At 41.5% G+C, this 19,968-nt stretch overlaps 2 protein-coding genes across 3 annotated transcripts in view; one reads left to right on the top strand and one right to left on the bottom strand.

The window, feature by feature from the left end:
* Window positions 1–7,743, bottom strand: part of LOC144986863 (uncharacterized) — a 307,472-nt gene extending 299,729 nt beyond the window's left edge. The window contains exons 1-2 of one of the 2 annotated variants that reach the window (XM_078935407.1): window positions 7,013–7,743; window positions 1,269–1,943 (exon numbers count right to left, since the gene is read on the bottom strand). In XM_078935407.1, coding sequence (XP_078791533.1) covers window positions 1,269–1,943; window positions 7,013–7,157 — 820 coding nt within the window. In that variant the 5' untranslated portion in view covers window positions 7,158–7,743. The remainder of the gene's footprint in view (window positions 1–1,268; window positions 1,944–7,012) is intronic. The other variant, XM_078935409.1, reaches the window with a different exon arrangement.
* Window positions 1–19,968, top strand: part of LOC144981344 (uncharacterized) — a 259,542-nt gene that overhangs the window by 158,474 nt on the left and 81,100 nt on the right. The window lies entirely within an intron of this gene.

Genomic DNA, 19,968 nt, shown 5'->3' on the forward strand with positions numbered 1-19,968 from the left:
AACTTTATTTTTTCACACAGAAACCCTGTTCTAGTCTAAAGCAGAAAAGAAGCTTAAAGTGCCTGTATTAAAGTCCTTATTTAAACTAGAAACATTTTGACCAACTGAACCATTTGATGCTGAGAAAAATAATTCAATCAATAAATAATATTAAATGTAAATTGATCTGAAACATTAACACAGCAGGACCAATATATTTAATGCTTTTAGTCTGAAGAAATAAATGATTGTTTATTTTTGATCTCATAAAGTGCAGCTGTTTTCCTGCATTACCTGCTGTCTTTATGTCAAATACTTAAACTACAGACAGACAAAGAATACATTTATGGAAAATAAAGACGCGTCTTAAAAATGTCTACAATAGTTAATAAAGAATGACATTATTAGCATGAGCTGAGGAATCTAAAGGCACATGGTGATCCTGGTGTTGGGAAACAGACAGCACTTGCAGCTCTCCTCCGCGTGACCCATTCCACCTGGCAGAGAGAGCCCACACAACTCCTCCCCTTTCGTTCTTACACACGCAGCCGCGTGTGACAGGAGACGGGAGCACGCGGCTGCGGGGACGGTAATTCACTGTTTCAGGTTGTAAACTGTGATTTAACAGAGAATAGGAACCCAATAGAGGCGCAGAGTTTTTTCCAAGCACTGAGCCGCTGTCACCGCCGCCCCCACGTTAGATTTGCGCACCAGACAATTGCTCGTATTACCTGTGCCTAAAACGGCTACTACCGCGCGCCCCCCCTGACATTCTAACACTAAGCAGTTTTTCACTGATGTGTTCAGGTTTGAATCTTTTCTGTCTGCAGATCCATGAGCAGGACCCTGTCTTTGGGTTTTAGCTTGAAATGTAGTTTTGGAAATAGAATCTGTCTGAATGTCTGGAATTGGAGACATGGAGACATCAAAGAGGTTTAGATGGGATGTTGGGTTTGACAGAGAAATCTGCTGAAAAGAACTGAACTACAAACTTAGAACCACAGACGACAAAACAGACTGTACTTTTTTATCTGCTAACAATTTTCTCTTTGATCTGTTAAGGTTTCCTGTTTGTCGTTAGCTGGAGGGACTAACTAAGATCATATGATTTGAAGAATGTTGTCGGCTGCACTGACCAATAATGTCTTCTGTCTTTTCAACTGGAAGGGACAGAAGAGACACTTCCAGGACACGCTGTTGATGGACTGCATGTTTGGAGAGCTTGAAGCTCAAGATAGAACCGTTGTTGAAGTGAACATACCGATAGTGTGGAGATGAAGATCACTGACCTGCTGACATGTGAGAGCTGTCCACACTTTGGACATGACTTATGTCCCTCCTCTTCCTCTGATCTCTGTTCTGTGGGTCTGTCTCTTCATCTGTAGTTGATGTTGATTTTTCATGTTGGTTTCCTTCTTCCTCCTGACTATCAGTTACATTTAAGCTCTGCTGATTGCTTAGATCTGCTTCACTGTTCTCATCTTCCTCATAAGTAGGAATCTCCATCAAGGTATCAGTCTCTTGCTTCAGATCAAGCTGATCTTCATCCTGACTGATGCAGAGTTCCTCTGGTTCCTCTTTAATCTCTGGTTCTTCTAGGTCCTCCAGTTCCTCTTTAATCTGTGGAGGTTCTGGTTCCTCCTGTTCCTCTTTGATCTCTGGTTCTTCTGGTTCCTCCAGTTCCTCTTGAATCTGTGTAGGTTCTGGTTCCTCCTGTTCCTCTTTGATCTCTGGTTCTTCTGGTTCCTCCTGTTCCTCTTTAATCTGTGGAGGTTCTGGTTCCTCCTGTTCCTCTTTGATCTCTGGTTCTTCTGGTTCCTCCTGTTCCTCTTTAATCTGTGGAGGTTCTGGTTCCTCCTGTTCCTCTTGAATCTGTGGAGGTTCTGATTCCTCCTGTTCCTCTCTGAAGTTCCTCTGTTGGTTGCAGAGATCTTCCTCTTCAGTCATCCAATGCTGGGGGAGGGCTGCAGGGACACAAACACGACATTTAAACGTTTTCTTTATACCTTTTATAGTTTATACGTTTTATATGTTTCCAGGTCTTTTGGGTTTCGTCAAACATCAATAAACTCTGTGATCATTGAAGAAAATGTGTGAGGAGTCTGGAGGACTGGAAGAGACTCATTGAAATAAATTGAATATAAAATAATTGAATAGATGCAAAATTCATTCATTTAAAATTGTCAGTAAATAAATAAAATTTGAAATCAAAACATAAGCACCTTAAATTTTTTCATGACATTTTTAATGATTTTATGGTCCAGTGTGGGACAAATTAAAATAAATACAATGCTCAGCATAAATGAATACACCTCACTAAATGTGTCAGAAATCTTTAGCGTCCTTTCAGAATCAACATTTTCTATGAAATACTAGATTACAAAATACTCCTACAAAGGTGGGCCATTGATTGCAAACAGGATCTGTTAATTTACATACAAAAATTGATTTCCTATCAAATTAATTCAAACCCATGTTGCAAAAATGAGTACACCTCAGTCAGTCTTATGACAAAAGTCGAACTCAAGACTACAAATTTCTAATTAACAGGCATCCAACCACAGTTGAGTGTATTGACTTATTTAAGAGGTGTCCACCACACAGGTGACCTTAAAAGGGCCAGCTAACGCTGCTAGCCTGCTAACAGGCTAACGCTGCTAGCGCCTCGTGATATTTACTTCCGGGTCACGTGCAGAAACTGTAAAAAAAAAAAAAAAAAAACGTATAAACTGCTTAACTGAACCTCAATTTGGTTAAAAAAAACTTCAAATATTTAACCAGTTTTAATTCAGGTGATAATAAAAAAGAAAATCAAAATAGAAAAAAATGTAGAATCAACATTTTCTATGAAATACTAGATTACAAAATACTCCTACAAAGGTGGGCCATTGATTGCAAACAGGATCTGTTAATTTACATACAAAAATTGATTTCCTATCAAATTAATTCAAACCCATGTTGCAAAAATGAGTACACCTCAGTCAGTCTTATGACAAAAGTCGAACTCAAGACTACAAATTTCTAATTAACAGGCATCCAACCACAGTTGAGTGTATTGACTTATTTAAGAGGTGTCCACCACACAGGTGACCTTAAAAGGGCCTTTCTTAACAAAGAACAGCCCTTCCCATTTCATGCTGTCAGCAATGGCTCCCCGTGGAAAAGAAATGTCACCAAATCTGAGAAAGTAAATCCTTTCTTTGCACAAAAAAGGTGAGGGCTACAAGATCAGCAAAGCTTTAAATATCAGTCAAATTTACTACTGCAAAAGTGATCCAAAAATTAAAGAAAGATGGAAGTGTCACAATCATACAGAGACGTCCAGGCCATCCATGCAATGTAGTGCTCTATACTGAAGAAGAAGATGCCGCCAGTACTTCATTGGTCATTGACCACTTTTCAAACCCGACAATGATCCAAAACACACTTTTAAAGCTACTGCTGTATTTTCTGAGGAAGAACAGGCTGAAGGTGATTGAATGGCCAAGTATGTCTCCTGATCTGAACCCAATCCAACACATGTGGGAAATTCTGAAGAACAAGTTGAGCGTCACTCTCCATCCAGGCTCTAAAATAGATTCTTCTTAAAGAATGGACAAAGATAAATGTTGTAATATGTCAGCAACTTGTTCATTCCTAGAAGACTTTGTGCTGTCCTTAAAAAATCACGGCCTCATTACAAAATACTAGATGTAGTAGTTTTTGTTGCAGGGTGGATTTGCTTAAACTAATTGACGTAAAACGGAAGATTATGCAATCTAAGTTAGATCATTAAACTTTATTTCATGTTATAGAGTTAAAGAAGTTTTCAATAAAAGTCAACTTTGTGGAAACTTTGGAAATGTTTCTTTTGCTCATTGAGCTTCTGATTAAATGAGTACTTTTTAAAGGGGGTGTACACATCTATGCTATACTTTGTTTTTGGGAATTTATTTTTTTAGGAATTTATTCTCATATTTGGGGCGGCAGTGGTTCAGGCGGTTGAACTGGTTGGACAATGATTGAAGGGTCGGTGGTTAGATTCCCCCCAGTCCACTGTTGTTGTGTCCATGGACAAGAGTCCCTCCACTGGTGTGTGAATGTGTCTGAATGTCCAGGTGATGGTCAGAGAGGCAGCTGTGGCTAAATCAGTAGTTACCATCACCAAGTATGAATGAGGAGTGAATGAATTGTAAGCACATTGTAAGCGTTTTGAGCGTCTGGAAAAGTGCAGATGAATCCAATCCATCATCATTGTTGTTGTTGTTTTCCACATATTCAACGCAAAATGACAGATTTTGTGTTTAAAAAAAGACCTCTGCTCTGCGAATTTAGAATAATATCAATTTATAAAAGTAGCCTTTATGGAAGTATTAAATATGATAATAAATTATCACAAGCCACAGAATAAAGTAAACATCCACTTTCTTTTATCGCTTTTTGGGGCAAAATATGATTTTTACAAAACAAATCAGCGATGCCAGAAGTCGTGTCCCGACAGGGGAAAAGAATTCTTTAACAACAACATGGTCAGATATTGAAGTGATCATATTGGCTCAGGTGTAGCCACGCCCCTCTGTCTCCAGAATTGATCAGACTGGTTCTGCAAACCACGCCTTCAGTCCTCTGCATGTAACCATACTAGTCCATAGGGATGGGAATAGAAGCCACAGGAAGCTTTCCTTGGGGTTCATGTAATTGTGCCAGAAAAATGTACCAACCATTCAGGGCTATGAAACCACACAAAACAGCGACATCTGGTGGTGGTCTGGACGTATATCATCTGCTTCAACTAAGCTCCTTGTAACCTTTCATTGTGGATATTATAATAAAAAAACATAAAACAATACAATGTTGTTAATAGTGATAAAAAACAGCGTAAAACAACACAATGAGTTACGTTATCTGTGAGAAGTGCTTTACACAGCAAAATACACATCACATGAAGAAAATAAACGCAAGGCAAAAAAGGAAAACTGGTCTTGAACCCAGAATCTCTGGATACAGAAGCTATGACTTTATATCTGAGCTATCTCTACAACAACAGTCCATCCTTGCCATTGTATATTCGTAGAAGTATTTTTATCATTGATAAGGTACTGTGTAGCCCCAGTACCTTTTCTACCAGGAACCATGGTAAAGTCCAGTGAACTGACGCAGATTCCAATACAAGAGAAACAATAGAACTGGTCGGGAAATGTTCGGGATTCACTTGTTTTTTAGAGAATAGCGCACCCAACTGTTCAAACACAAGTGACATCTGAACCGTGGTTCAACCAAACGATGCATTTGGTGCTTCATACGTCATCAACCACGTGATCTGCGCTAGTTGACAAACGCCCCGAAAAATTGTGCCCAAACACTCTGTTTCATGAAGGTGAAACATACGCCAAAGCGTCTATGTCAAACGGGCCATCCTTACTAGTCCATTAAAGGTGTTCATGCAAATGTGTGTTAGCGCTGTTAATTTTTGTGTGTCTGTTTTTATTGAAGGATTTATTTAACAAACAATCGTGGCATTTGTGTCAATGACATCAATATCAATGAGATGAAGGTAGTCAAAAATAAACTGGAAAACAAATATAAGCAAATTTAAAGTTTACCAAAGCTTAAATACTTTAAATAAATTACATGTCTGGGCTTTCTTGTGATTCATATAATGCAAAGATTTATAAAATAGTTTGAGATGGTTTATTAATCCATTAATCTGAAGTTTTACCTTTAATAATTTACAGTTGTGTATGAAATGCTTTGAAATCACAATCAATACATTAATCAGAAATTCCAGAATTTTATCACGTAATAGTAATCAAATTTTAATGGTATTCCAATTTAAAGGGTTTATGATAATCTTTTTTGTTTTCCACCATTATGAAAATATGACCAAATCTCTTTTACATGGAAAAATTCAAAGAATAGATGTTATACATTTTTTACATCATTTCCACAAAATACACAAAGATTGTTATTCCAATTAAAGCGAATATGTAAATCTGATTGGAAGGGTAAATATCATTCAATATTTTAAAAGGTTACTCCTTTTGCTTTGTGAGGTACAGGATATGCTATATATGTTTGGTTGTACAGGATATGCTATATATAATGTTCATATATTTTTAGTTTCTGTGGTGCTGTAATTCTGCTAAATCTTTTTATTAATGAGGAAGGGTAATATAAACAATTTAAAATCTCTCAAAAGAAATGTTTTTTATTTTTTTGTCTCCCAAACATAGCCCTTCCACATAGAGTGGTCTCATTCATTCATCTTCTTAACCGTTTATTCCCTTTCGGGGTCACTGGGTTGCTGGAGCCTATCCCGGCCACTTGGGCGTAGGCAAGGGTTGCCCTGGACTGGTAGCCAGTCTGTCGCAGGGTAGAATATCCTCAATCACACATCCATTCACTCTCACACCTATGGACAATTTAGAGTTGCCAATCAACCTATGTAGCATGTTTTCGGACGGTGGGAGGAAGCCAGAGATCCCGGAGAAAACCCACGCGTGCACGGGGAGAACACGCAAACACCACACAGAAAGGTCCCCCATTGATGTTGTGTTTTTCATGTCCCCCAGCCGGGACTTGAACCAGAGGCCTTCTTGCTGTGAGGCAAGAGTGCTAACCACTGCGCCACCGTGCAGAAATGAGTGGTCTTATTTCTGAAAAATGTTGTTGCAACTTGCTGGGCTACATTTTTAGTGAGAATTGGAATGGAAATAATTATCGTATTTTTGTAAGTGTTAAGAAAGTGTTGTGATCAAGATAATTACCATGTTTGTAATGTTTGTAAAACATGAATGGTGGTCCTTCTAAAACGGAAGGGGGGGGGGAGCACGGACATCAAAGCTGCCTGGCTGGAATAACCGCCCACTGATTTCCCATCATGCCTTTGTTTACGCTTTGTTTACCAACTAACAAATCCAAGATAACATTAGCGGCGAAGCTATGACGGCAGAACCATTGGAGCTATAATCCAGCCACAGTTTGGATCCAGATGGCAGCTCAGACTAAGAAAGCAAAGACGATCATGGATCTATTTCTGCAGCAGTGAACGTACCAACTATGTTAAGCTGCAGCTCTGGTTTCCAGCTGCTATCCAGCAGTCTGCGCTGACGACAGAGCTCCTCCTCGTTCTGGACGATGGTTCCTTCAGCAGCAGAAAGTTGTTCTCTGACAGAACCTTCCTGAGGTTCTGAAGACATGGTTCTTGCTCCGATCTTCAGCTCCAACTCCCACAAACACCGCCGTCCTCTTCACTGCAGCTCCGATCGATCGATCATCTGCTAGTCTCACAATCACAGCAATCCACGTTGTCTTTCCGTTCAACACTTCTTCACTCATTTACGACACTTTGGAAAATGCTGAGAGTTTACACACGAACCACGTATCGTCCTTTCTGTCCAAAAACCTCACAAAGATCCCAACACAACACCACCGTGCTCTCAACACAAGCTAACGCTGCTAGCCTGCTAACAGGCTAACGCTGCTAGCGCCTCGTGATATTTACTTCCGGGTCACGTGCAGAAACTGTAAAAAAAAAAAAAAAAACGTATAAACTGCTTAACTGAACCTCAATTTGGTTAAAAAAAACTTCAAATATTTAACCAGTTTTAATTCAGGTGATAATAAAAAAGAAAATCAAAATAGAAAAAAATGTATCGAGGATACTTTTTGAGAGCGGTTGTGACGTCATCACACGGGGGCGTTCTCAATTCATTGTTCAAAGTTCCTCTTTTATTTTAAGATACTTCATTTTTCAATCAGCATATTCTATTTTGGATATATTTCTGATAAATTGTTTTTCTTTTACTTGAGATAATTCAGTAAGTTTGGATTGATGACATTGACTACCACTGCTGATGTTCTATCTGATTCATTGATGCTGGATTTTGTATGTTTATGCTTTGTTCAATACAGTTGGAAAAAAAGATGTTCAGAGTTGACCACAAAACGCATCAGAGGTTAAAAATAACCTTAATCACATTTGTTTATTGTATTCCTGAAGTAGAGTAAACAATAAATAAATGTCTTCAGTGAACAAAGTAAAATTATTGAAAAAGACATTTAACAGCAAAAAAACCTTAAATAGCTGTTTTTAAAGAGAATAATTTCGAGTATAAATAAACATTGAACTGTAGTCAAAAACAAAGACAAATAATATTTTAGAAATGCTTTCGGTGAAAAAACGATACAGAGGTTTCCTAGATTTCAGTTAAAATAGATTAACAAATTTATGTGGTATATAACTGAGATATAACATAATGAAAGAAAAGTGGAAAAATGAATGAACAAATGAAATATTTTTAGAATGCAAACATTTTAACAGACATTCTGCAAAGATTGTAACGCCGTTTCTTGTTTCTGTGTCGTCTTCAAAGACTTATTTAATAAAAAAAAAACTTTTTTTTTTCAGGTTGACACAAAAAAACACTTAAGGATTTTTTTTCCCTTCTTAATAACTAGTTAAATATCACATGTAGTTTCTATAAAATATTAATTCTTGCTGTTTTTATTTGAACCCTTTCAGCTTTTTCCAGGTCTGACAGTGTTAACGGAAATGAAAATATTTGACAATCCAGTTGATGAGAAGCTGCAGAAAGACTGAAATCCATCAGATTGTAAAAACGTAGAGGTGGTCCTTTGATGATGATGATGTGATGAAGATCAGACGCTGATGTGACTGATGTTCTGGCTGTTGATGGGCTGGATGTGGGTCCTGGTGGTGCTGAAGAATGAAAGATCCTTCTACCTGCAGTCATTCCTGAAGGAAGCTGATTGCAGCTGTTCTCTCCTGACAGATGGAATGATGGGAAATGAAGTTCATGTTGAAGTGTGGTCCAAGCAGAACAGAAAGGTCTGACCTCAAAGTCAGGACTTGGATCAGCTGCTGTTCTCTGGGAGCGTGCACGTGCTGCTGCATGTGCTTCTGTCATGGCGTTCTGGATGAGCTGCTGAGGTCTGTTTGCATCAAGACTCTCAGCTGCTTTAGTCAAACTGCTGAGCGATGGAACAATGGAGCCGTTTCTGAAGGAAGAGGATCAAACATGATGCTCTGCATCCGTTTGCTTCAGGAAGTGGAGGTTTTTTAGAGTCTCCAGACTGTTTCTGAACGGCCAAAGAAAAGCAGCTGATGTGGTTCTGTCTCCTACCAGCAGGGAGCGCTCTCAGCCGGACAGAACAGATCCTCAATGCTGCTCTGAGAAAGACTCTTCTGTTCCAGAAGCAGAGACTGTTCACATCCAGGAGAATCTGGACTCCAATGAATCCCAGAGAATCTCCTCTCTGCTGTTTGGACACTTTGACCAGCAGAGGGCAGCAGAACTTTCAGCAACTCTGGATCTGATCCCACAAAAACAATCCATGGATGATCAGATTTCAGAAGATTTGAAGGATCAAAGACAAAGATGTTCTGAAGAGAAGATGTGAGAAGAAAGTCCAGAATGAATCCACTCTGACTTCTCCTCATGTCTCTGAAGCTTGTGTCTTCATGTCTTCACCTCAGAGTTTCTTCTGGATTCCATGTGGATCAATAATATTGATCATGTTCTGTTGTCATTTTCCATCAGAACTTCAGGCTTTTCTCTGCTGATGATCTCTGAGATGAACTTCTTGGAGGAATTCCTGAATCTGGGATTTGGAGCAAACAGTCAGAACAAAGGAGGTTTCCATTTCTTCTAAGCTCTGCCAGAAGAAAAGAGCTGAAGCTTGAAGCTGAAGCAGCATTTGCTCAGAGAATCTGTCCTCCAGACCAACAAGTCCCACCACAGCCTTGAAGACGTTTCCAGAAGCAGCAGCAGACGGTGTTACCATGACGATGCTGAAGTCAGCTGCTGCTCTGCAGGAGAAAGTCTGCAGCTCCTCAGTCAGGAAGCTCTTTCAAGCTCGTGCACATCTGTCAGTGCAGCAGCAGAAAGCCTGTTTCCCTGCAGGAAGTCTGAGACTTTTCAAAGTAAGAGCCTCATGTTGGCAGAGATGGGTTGGATTCTTTGATGCTCCAGTGTCTTTTGGATTCAGGATGAGTTCATGCAGATCTAGAAATCCCACCATGATGATCATCCTTGAGGAATTTCAAAATAAAAGACGTACAAACACCACAATCACTGCTGGATGATAAATACATTTACTCTTTATTTTCTGTCAATAAATAATATTTATCAATAAATCCTTGATTGTAAATGATGGATCTAAAGTTGAAAAGAAGTCAAAGTGCTGACTCAGCACAGATCAAAGGAGACACAGATGATTTCCTGGAATGAAGAAAACATCAAACATCATGATGTGATCTGGAACTGAGCTGTTCTTCAGAAGATCCTCCCAAACATGGAAACTGTTGCTGCAACACGTGAAGGTTTGCTTCTGTTGCTAGTGAGATCTGATGGATCAGAACCAGACTTCTGTCAGCTGGAACTGGGGCTTCTTCCAGACCATGACATGTTGTTCAATAAAGTTCATTCCAAAGCGTGACTGATTCATGAAGTGGTTCCTTGAGCCGTGAGTTTTGCCAGCAGCAGGAATCCCTGAGAGTTAGGAGACAGTTTGTGGAGAGAGTTTGTAGATTTAGGAGAAACCAACGTTTGAAATGAAACCAAAGTGTCCTAAACCAAAATCACTGAGCACATCTCAATGTTCCACAAACAGTCATTTTCCACAGTGGACCGTCACCACACACTTTACAAGACAGTTTTTCACAACTTTATGACAACAAATCCTGAAATTGTTCCATTCAAGGAAACATTGACTAATATTTGTATTGATGCTGTTTTCCATCTGTGTTTTCAAACCTGCATCAAGAATTAGCTCATGTTTATTGATTCACTTTCTGTGGAAGTTTGGCTTCTCTGATGAACCACCAGAGGGCGACAGAGAACTGTTGAGATTATTAACACAACAGTCAAAGAAATCAACATTTAGCACAAAGTGAACAAACTTAAGTCATGTGCTAACGTTCTGATTCTGTTGGAAAAGCCTTTTGTTTTGATTTCTTCAGAAATTTGGCTCAAAAAGACCAATGACAAATGAAACTCCAATAAAGTTGCTTTATAATGAGGAAATGAAATGTTATTTTTATTGAATTATCAAATGGAGACTCAGCTTCAGGTGATAAAAAAGGTTGATGCTATTTCCAGTTTTAGAAAGAACATGCCTTCTGCACAGTTTGCAGTGAACGTTACTCATTTATGTCAGTTTAAATGAACTGAAATACCTCCACACAGGAGAAAACATTTCATTTTGACAACATATTTTATACTGGCCAAATTATAACACTAAATACTTCAGATGTTTTATTTTTTGAACATTTTACTGATTTATTTAAAGAAAATAGCATCAAAGTAATTTCTTGGTGTGAACACGTCTTTCTTGTCGTCTAACTGTAAACTCCAATTCAAACATGCTGACAAAACAAGGACAGATTTCCTAGAGATTTCCTAATTCTGCTTCCATGTGATCACATGAAAACAGTCCAATGTTTTGGATTCTTCTTCTTCTATATCATTGACATTAAAGCTGCAGCTCTGTCACCAGGAAACAACATGTGACAGGTCCCAGTTTTTGGTGGAACACCGTCTCTGTGATGCTACAGACGCTGCTAAAACACAGTGGATTTCATTCTGTTCTATGTAGAAAAGACTGTTTGATTCATGTCTGATGAATTCATCTTGGAGTGTTTATCCTCCACGTCTAGAAGTCCGCTCGGTGAAAATCCTGTCCCACTTTAAAGCGGTCCGTGTTTCCATGGTGACAGAGGGAACAGCTGGTTAGCATCTTTCTAACTTGACTGAACTGAGGGTTGGGGCTTCCAGCACAGAACCAACCTGAGAGCAAATGAACATTCAAATCCTCCACAAGCTAAACCCCATCAGCGTTGGATTGCTGCTGACAGACAGACTTCATTGATGGCATCTTCCGTTCTGGACCTGACGTTTAGCACACCATAGCTGGATTCCAGAGCGCTTTATCAAAGCGCCTTAAGCCCGTTTGGACTCTGGCGCTCCACGCGCTGGATGAATAGTGGCGTTTGGAGGAAGTGCGGCTGCGCAGTCCGTCACTGAACACCGTCACTGCCTGGACCTCTTTCTGGGTCCTAGTGCCCTAAAGGTTACAGCTCCTGGTTCCACAAGAAAAAAGTCCATTCTAGAGGCCACTCTGACGTCATCATCATCAAAGACAGCGTTACCTAGCAACCATACCAAGACCATAGCAGCTATAGAGGGAAACACAACAAACCATCAACGGCGGTTAAAGCAGTCAGACGTTTGTTCTGCAGCTCAGCAAAAATCTCTGCTTTAGGTTTTGGGGAGAAAAACAAAGGAAAACACACGGAGAAGGATTCTGCAAAGGAAATCCCAAGTTCTATTGGTAAGTCAGCGTCCTGGAAACATGCTTTGTTGGTTCTGAAGTGGCATGAATGCAGACTTAGATTGGTTTGTTTCCTTGGATTCTTCAGATGGATTCAAGCTGTAAATGTTGTCAGCATAAATGACGATTTATCGTATTTCGGGCAGATACTCGCTGCAGTGTTTTTTCAGGTAAATACCCTAGGGCGGTTCAGTTAATTAACTCACCTGCTCAGCGTCCTATTTAAGCCAGGTGCGCAGTTGTTCATTCTTTCTTACCTTCAGCGCTCATTCTTCGCCGGTCTCAGAGCCCGCGGGTCTCCTTCTCTTTCGGCGTCTTGCCGTGTTCCCCCGTCCTTGGGAAGGATGATCCCCATCTTTCTGATGTGGGGTTTTGGTTTCGCCGCGTCTGCTCTCCTTAATTTCTCCTCCGATCCGCGGGCGGCTGACGATCCGCGGGCGGCTGCCGGCGCACAGCGCGTTCGTTTCGCCGCGGTCGCGTGCATCTGCAGGGGGTGTGCTTTCCGCAATGTTCAGGATGTCCGTGCCCCCCGATCAGGAGTAGTCGGGTCTTCTCGTCTGCCGTGGTCACCCCAATTATCCACGGTGAGCGTCATGCGGTACTTTTCCCGTGTAGTTTCTATGGCTGCGTCTCACTTCCTGTTTACTTCGGTGACGTCACGCCCCTAAGGACCCTGGGAATTGTAGTTTTTTTTCCCGAGTCCTTCATGATGCACTTCTGATTCTTTTTCTGCTGCGTAGTTCTGCGTCGTCCGGTTGTTTTATTTTATTTATTTTTTTCAGGGGTTGTGGGGTCCTTTCTGTGGTTGTGAAGGCTGGCAGGCCTCGTTTGGACAGGTTTCTCATGCTGGCTGAATTTATCGTGGCTTTTAGCATTTGTTTTCTATTGCTGTTTTGTTCTTTGGGAGCTGTGTGTAAATCTTGGTTGTCTTTAATTTGATGCTGGCTTTATTATTATGGCGGTTCTTCTGTTTGTTTTCTTCGTTGTTGTAGGTGCTGGTTAGTTGGAATGTGAATCAGTGTCTCTTGGACCCGTCTCTGCTCTATGGACATTTTCCCTTGTGATTGGTCTCTCTTATGCAGCGTCTATGGCTCATTTTATTCACTTTGCGATCCTCATTCATTGCCCCCGCACGTTCTGCTCCACCTGTTTTTCCCCGCTCTGTGTACCCCAGTTGGGTCATGCCCTGGCTTCAGGGACTTGCGTCGGCCGCATTAGTGAGTGTGTCAGTCTCGTCGCGGCCTCGTTTTCTCGGCTGGACAGTTAATTTGTTATTCTCTCTAGTTTGGTTGGAGGTTTGTGGGGGCTATGTGATGGATTCTTCCGGGGCATCGTTTTCAAGCTGCCACTAAGGGTGGCCCCTAGGAAGTGTTCAGGTTGATGTGACTTGATCTGGACCTGCTAGCGCCTCGCAGTTAATCTTCTGGGCATCAGTGGCCTGGTTCCCCATGCGCCTTCAGGATTGGTATATATTTTCTTCAGCTCCCCATGCTGTCTCCACGAATTTCCTCCGAACGCGATATAAGGCTGAGGATGACTGTCACTGGTCTCACTGTTCTGCCTCTATGCCTCTCAGTGGCGTCTCTTGGCCTTCAGTTGGCGCTCGAGGTGTTTGTCGGTTTACCTTTCCGTTGTCGTGGCAGTCCTCATAAAATCGACCTTATCGCCCTGTACTGGATATTTGTAGGCGATGGGTGCCCTTCATTTTGCATGTTATTGATTATTTCTTGGTGGCCAACTTTACTCTGTATCCCTGGTCTTTTGAATCTCTGTGAAAAAAAAAAAAAAAAAAAAAAAAAAACTTTATTTTCAAAATTGGGTTTCCACGTTATCTATAATGTATGGTCCTCCACCCGTCCGGATTTATTTTTCTTCTATAGATTTGGGTGGTTCATTGATGCTTGTCTCTCCCCATTATGTCATCTTTAGCTTTTGTGCAGCATGTCGTTTCTTCGAATTTTGGTTGGATATGATTCGTCAATGATTGGGCCACCTGACGTTTGCTGTAGCTTTGGTCCTATGGTCATCCGTTCATCTTGTGTTCTTGTTCTGGGTAGTTCGATCCTGGGCCACGTGTTCCTGTTCTGGATTTTCGTGTTTTGCGTTTGATCTTTCCCTCTCTATGCCTGAAGTGGTTTTGTGATACCTGTTGTGTCTTCAGGCTCCCTCCACTTGTTCTCCTGAGTCTGCGCCTTCTGGTTTGGGGGAAAAGGATTTAAGAAGAGTGGTTTGTGTTTGTCCGGCCGCCGGAATCTACAGCTCTGTTGGTTTTTAAGGGTTGTCCGGTTATTTCATCCTTGGAGATTATATTAAAGCTGATTCAATATTGAATGATAGTATTGTCATCGGTTGACTTGGTTAATGTTTAAATAACACCTTGAGCAACTTCTACCCTGACCGTAGGAAATATATCACTTGCGCTCTCAAGCTTAGTTCAAGAGTTAAATCTTGTGTCCACAAGTCAGTCTTCCATCTGCCTTGTTTAAGCAGATGACACTCTGCTAGATGCATCCCCATTTAGAGGCTTGTTATACTCCGCCTCTAAATGCTTAAGGTTCAGTCTAGCAAAAAAAAAAAAAAAATACTATCAAAACCTATGATCCCTCATGGCTCTCAAGTTCTCTTTTGCAGTATCCAGACGCCATTGGCTAATTAAAAATTTGAGAATCACTAATATCAAATCAAAGCATCAAATCCAGCCGAGCTGTAATCCTTTGCTACGTGGGATGTTGACCTTCCTCATCTACAAATCTCCTTGGCTACTCTTCCCATCACCTGCTCCTCGATGGCCTCCTGAAGGTGCGTCCCTCTGAAACTGTCAAAGGTTACTTTTCTCATCATTGGAGTATATAAAAATTGGTGTTAAGATTTCGTGCAGGTTATATATTTCACTATCATTTCACTGTTGGAATTTGTGATTATGGGGGTTTCTAGGGTGCGATAAATCCACAATGGGTCTTTACCTTTACTATCTACTAAATTTCACTTTCTCAGATTTGTTGTTTGTTTTTAAAAGCACTGTTATTTAATTTATCTCAATCATTTTTGAAACTGATCAGTTTCTGGGTTATTTATATATTCTTGTCAAGACTAATACTGCTTTGTTTTTATCTATGCATCGCATCCTGAGCCTGCGAACCCCTACGCCCCGATCAGCTTCTCTGTTTCCAGGAAATGATGTCACCCATGCATTCCTTGATCTGGTGCTGCAACGATGACTGCTCGACGTACCTATTGCTGCACTGAAAGTGACGGGGCGTTGGACCTCCTCTGCATTCCAATGACACTTCTGACTGAATTAATTAATCAATGTCAACCGCAGAATGAATGTAAATTCTTCGATTATAGATGTTAAAAGAAAATTATAGCCAGGTGGAAGCCTCAAAAATTTAGGTTGCTCTAAGTTGTATCATAGTTTGCGCGGTGCTCGGATCTGGTTCTTAAGCTCATTTGTTTGTAGTATGCCAATGAAGCATAGTAAATATGGGCGTTGAACTCGTTCTTAATATTGGGATGGAACCTCATTTATATGGATGTTCCTTGAGCGCTTATAATTGGTATGCCAAATGGAGAAAATTATGGCTATTAAGCTCGTTCGTGGTACTGTCGTTGGGAGCTTCGAAATAACGGATGTTACTTAAGCGCGTGTATATATAGTTGCCAAAATGGTAGAGTTTATGGTCATCAAACTTGTTCTTAGTTTAATAGAAGTTTGAATAATGGCTGTTAAGCATGTCATACGCCATCGGAAGCTTTGGATTGGATGTTAAGTTAGTGTATCATACGGGTTGTTTGGCGGTTTAAATAGTTTAGCACAGCGTTTTGCGGAAGTGAGCTTACGTTCTAAGATCAGTTTATGTTGGCTCCCCTTTTATTTCTTTCCCTCTCTCTTTCAGATAGTATGTTCCTCTAGTGGTTTCCACGAACAGGAGCGACCCTACGGTCAATGGTGCCGGGTCACACATAGCAGATCCACTAGATAGCATGTCCCCTTCGTGGCGCTGTACTCGAACGGGGCGGCCCAACGGTCAATGGTGCCGGGTCACACATAGCAGATCCACTAGATAGCATGTCCCCTTCGTGGCGCTGTACTCGAACGGGGGCGGCCCAACGGTCAATGGTGCCGGGTCACACATAGCAAATCCACTAGATAGCATGTTCCCTTCGTGGCGCTGTACTCGAATGGGGGCGGCCCAACGGTCAATGGTGCCGGGTCACACATAGTAGATCCACTAGTTAGCATGTTCCCTTCGTGGCGCTGTACTCGAATGGGGGCGGCCCAAACGGTCAATGGTGCCGGGTCACACATAGCAGATCCACTAGATAGCATGTTCCCTTCGTGGCGCTGTACTCGAACGGGGGCGGCCCAAACGGTCAATGGTGCCGGGTCACACATAGCAGATCCACTAGATAGCATGTTCCCTTCGTGGCGCTGTACTCGAACGGGGGCGGCCCAAACGGTCAATGGTGCCGGGTCACACATAGCAGTCATACTGGGAAATGAAATGAAAATGGAATGCTGCCGAAAACACACCCCATTTTATTACATACTGATTTTACATTCACATTTTCTCTTCTTCTGGATGATTTTAGTGTTGGGGGTTTTGTTACCCGAAAGTTTTATGGAATTTTATGGAAGTTTTATGGAATTGAACGGAGCCTTATGCCAAACGGAAATATGTGAATGCCAACTTAAAGAATGTGGAAAAATGTCAAATAAATATTTCTTACTGCAAGAGTTGTCTGACTGAAATGACGATTTATCGTATTTCGGGCAGATACTCGCTGCAGTGTTTTTTCAGGTAAATACCCTAGGGCGGTTCAGTTAATTAACTCACCTGCTCAGCGTCCTATTTAAGCCAGGTGCGCAGTTGTTCATTCTTTCTTACCTTCAGCGCTCATTCTTCGCCCCACCCTCCTCCCCGGCTTCCACCTGTGGGCTCCGTAAAGGGGGGTTTTGTTACCCGAAAGTTTTATGGAATTTTATGGAAGTTTTATGGAATTGAACGGAGCCTTATGCCAAACGGAAATATGTGAATGCCAACTTAAAGAATGTGGAAAAATGTCAAATAAATATTTCTTACTGCAAGAGTTGTCTGACTGAAAGCAAGTTTGGACTAAACTAAAGCAGAAAGTGGCTTTGAAGATGGTCAGGAGAAATGAGGGCTTTTTTCAGGAATTCTTGGAAGAGGAGGACTTCTCCAAACAACCAGAATCTAGGAGGAGGTTTTTTCAGCATTGAGATCAGGATTTAGCATGAGCTTCAATCCCATTTTTGTTCAATCCAAATGTTTACCGTCATATTCAGGAGTTCAACTCTGAAAGCCACCATGACATCATAGACATTAAAGACCCTGTTACCTAGCAACCAAACACAACAAACTGTAGACTATTCAAACTGGACATTTTGGGGCAACAATTCTTTTCTAACTCAAGTTTTTATGAAAAATCCAAATGATGGAAACAGATTGTATAAAGGAAATGAGGATATATTGGTGAGTCACAGTCCTGGAAACATGAGTTGTGCTCTGATGAAGACGCCTGATTCAAATGTGGATTTTTGAAATGTTCTTCATGAGATTCAAACTGATTGAAGCTTTGAATTAAAGGTGTCAACACATTTCTGCATTGGATTCATTCTGTTTCAGTGTCTAAGGTTGGTTTTGTGGCAGAAACCAAGTTTTTGTTGAACAGTAGCGTTTGAAAAAGCAGAAAGTGGCTTTGAAGATGGTCAGGAGAACTTCTTTGAAGAGGAGGACTTCTCCAAACAACCACAACCTTAGAGGAAGTTTTCTGAGCATTCATAGAATGCTTTTACAATGACTCATCATTTTCCACAAGAAGCTAATGAGTTTTTCCAAATGCATGCTGGATATTCTTAGTTCTAGCTTGGAAAGCACTTTGTGGGATTTCCCTGGAAAACCTGCTTTATCAATCATTTTGGTCTCTTTTTCTTCTTCTAAGTTCCAGCTTGGTGAGTGTGCAGGTCGCCATGGCAACCAGTGTCCAGGTCAAAGGGAGGACCACGGCCATCCAGTCTCCAGGCTTTTGGATTGATTTGGATTTGATAAACATTTGTTTCCCACATTTTAATAGTAGAATTCAACACGGGACATATAGTGGATTGTAAGAATAGGAACAAAAACAGCAACAACAAAATAATCCTCCTCCCCTTAAAACATGCATTTGACTCTGAACAAGTCTAAAACAGATCCAAGCACAGACCAGCGCTGGGGCTCCTCTGAAGGTCCAGACACAGAGAGGCCCAGAGTGACCCCCATTTCTCCTTTTTACTCTCTCCAGTGGCTGACTCCGCCCCTTAGGACGTCCCCCTGTGTGGATCAGTGGTCAGTGGGTTGGAACCTGCTGCAAATGCAGGCTCTGGTTCTAACTGCTGGATCAGAAGTGGAATGTGAGCTGTAGTGGTGTGTCTGCAGCTGGATGTGGAACAGATCAGGGAGGGGTCAAAGGTCAATCTTTCTTCCAAACAAATGTTGTCAGTCTATTCTCCAACAATGCTCCAACATCTTCAAAGGTTTTTGCTCCCAAATCCAGAGTGTAGCTGGTAGGACGTGATCATTTCAGCCTCAGATTTGGGATCTGTCATCTCTCTGCCACCGTGACACCGAGTGATGAGTTCATGCTCCAAAGCGGCCCGATCGCTGGCTTTAGGGACTATTCCAAAAGCTTTCAATGATGGCGGGGAATGAACATTAGGAACAGATGACGGCTTGAAATGTCTGCTGTTGGTTTCTGATCCAGACAGAAATTCAATCAAATGTCTGTGAATCCATGATTTCCTTAGAATCTTTGACTCTAGATTCAGATCCATCTGGTTCAAAGGAACACCAACAAAGGTGTCTCACTGTGGGAGTCTCTGAAGCTTCACCAACTGCTGATTTAGAAACAAAATCCTGCCTCCAACCATGAAGGGACTTGAACCCTCAACCTTCTGATCCATGAGGCCACATGGTCTGTGAGAACATCCAGGTCCAGCTGCAGGTGGAGGACAGCATCATCCAGCTGAAGAAGAGGAGGAGCTTCTGCTGCCTCCCTCAAAGAGGAAGGTGGAGGAGGTGAGAGGCTGCACTGGAGCTTTGGACCAAACCCTGTGATGGATGAACAACATCTCCAGGCTGTTTCCAGCATGACCAGGAGGATCAGAAAACAGCAACAACTTCTCCTCCATCAAACCATGATGTCACCACCAGCAGGTGGAGACAGATATGAGCAGAAATTCTCTAGTTGGCTTCAGATTTCAGAGTTTCCCAAACAAGCAGTAGCACAACTCCACTTTTCTCTCCAAGCCCATCCTCTGAAATCTGATCTTCTGAGGGACGAGAACACATGGAGACTGAGACTTCCGGAGCATCACTAGAAGGACAGTTGGACTCCCCTCTGGAAAAAGAAGGCTTGAGCATGTTGACGTGACAAACTCCACATTTCTTCTCTTTGTCATGAGTTGGGATCCTAAAATTGGTGTCATTCATTTTCTTTTCCACCTCATATGGAGCAGAAAACTGTGCCTGTAGGCTGGAAGCAGGCAAAGGCAACAACAGCAACACTTCCTCACCTGCACCTGTTGTTGTTTGTGTGTTGATCCACAAACACATGCTGTGAAGAGGAAGCTGCAGTGAAGGAAGCCATGTTGGAGCC

The sequence above is a fragment of the Oryzias latipes genome, chromosome 2 (assembly GCF_053564925.1).
Source record: "Oryzias latipes strain Hd-rR chromosome 2, Olatipes_Hd-rR_3.1".
NCBI lineage: Eukaryota > Metazoa > Chordata > Actinopteri > Beloniformes > Adrianichthyidae > Oryzias > Oryzias latipes.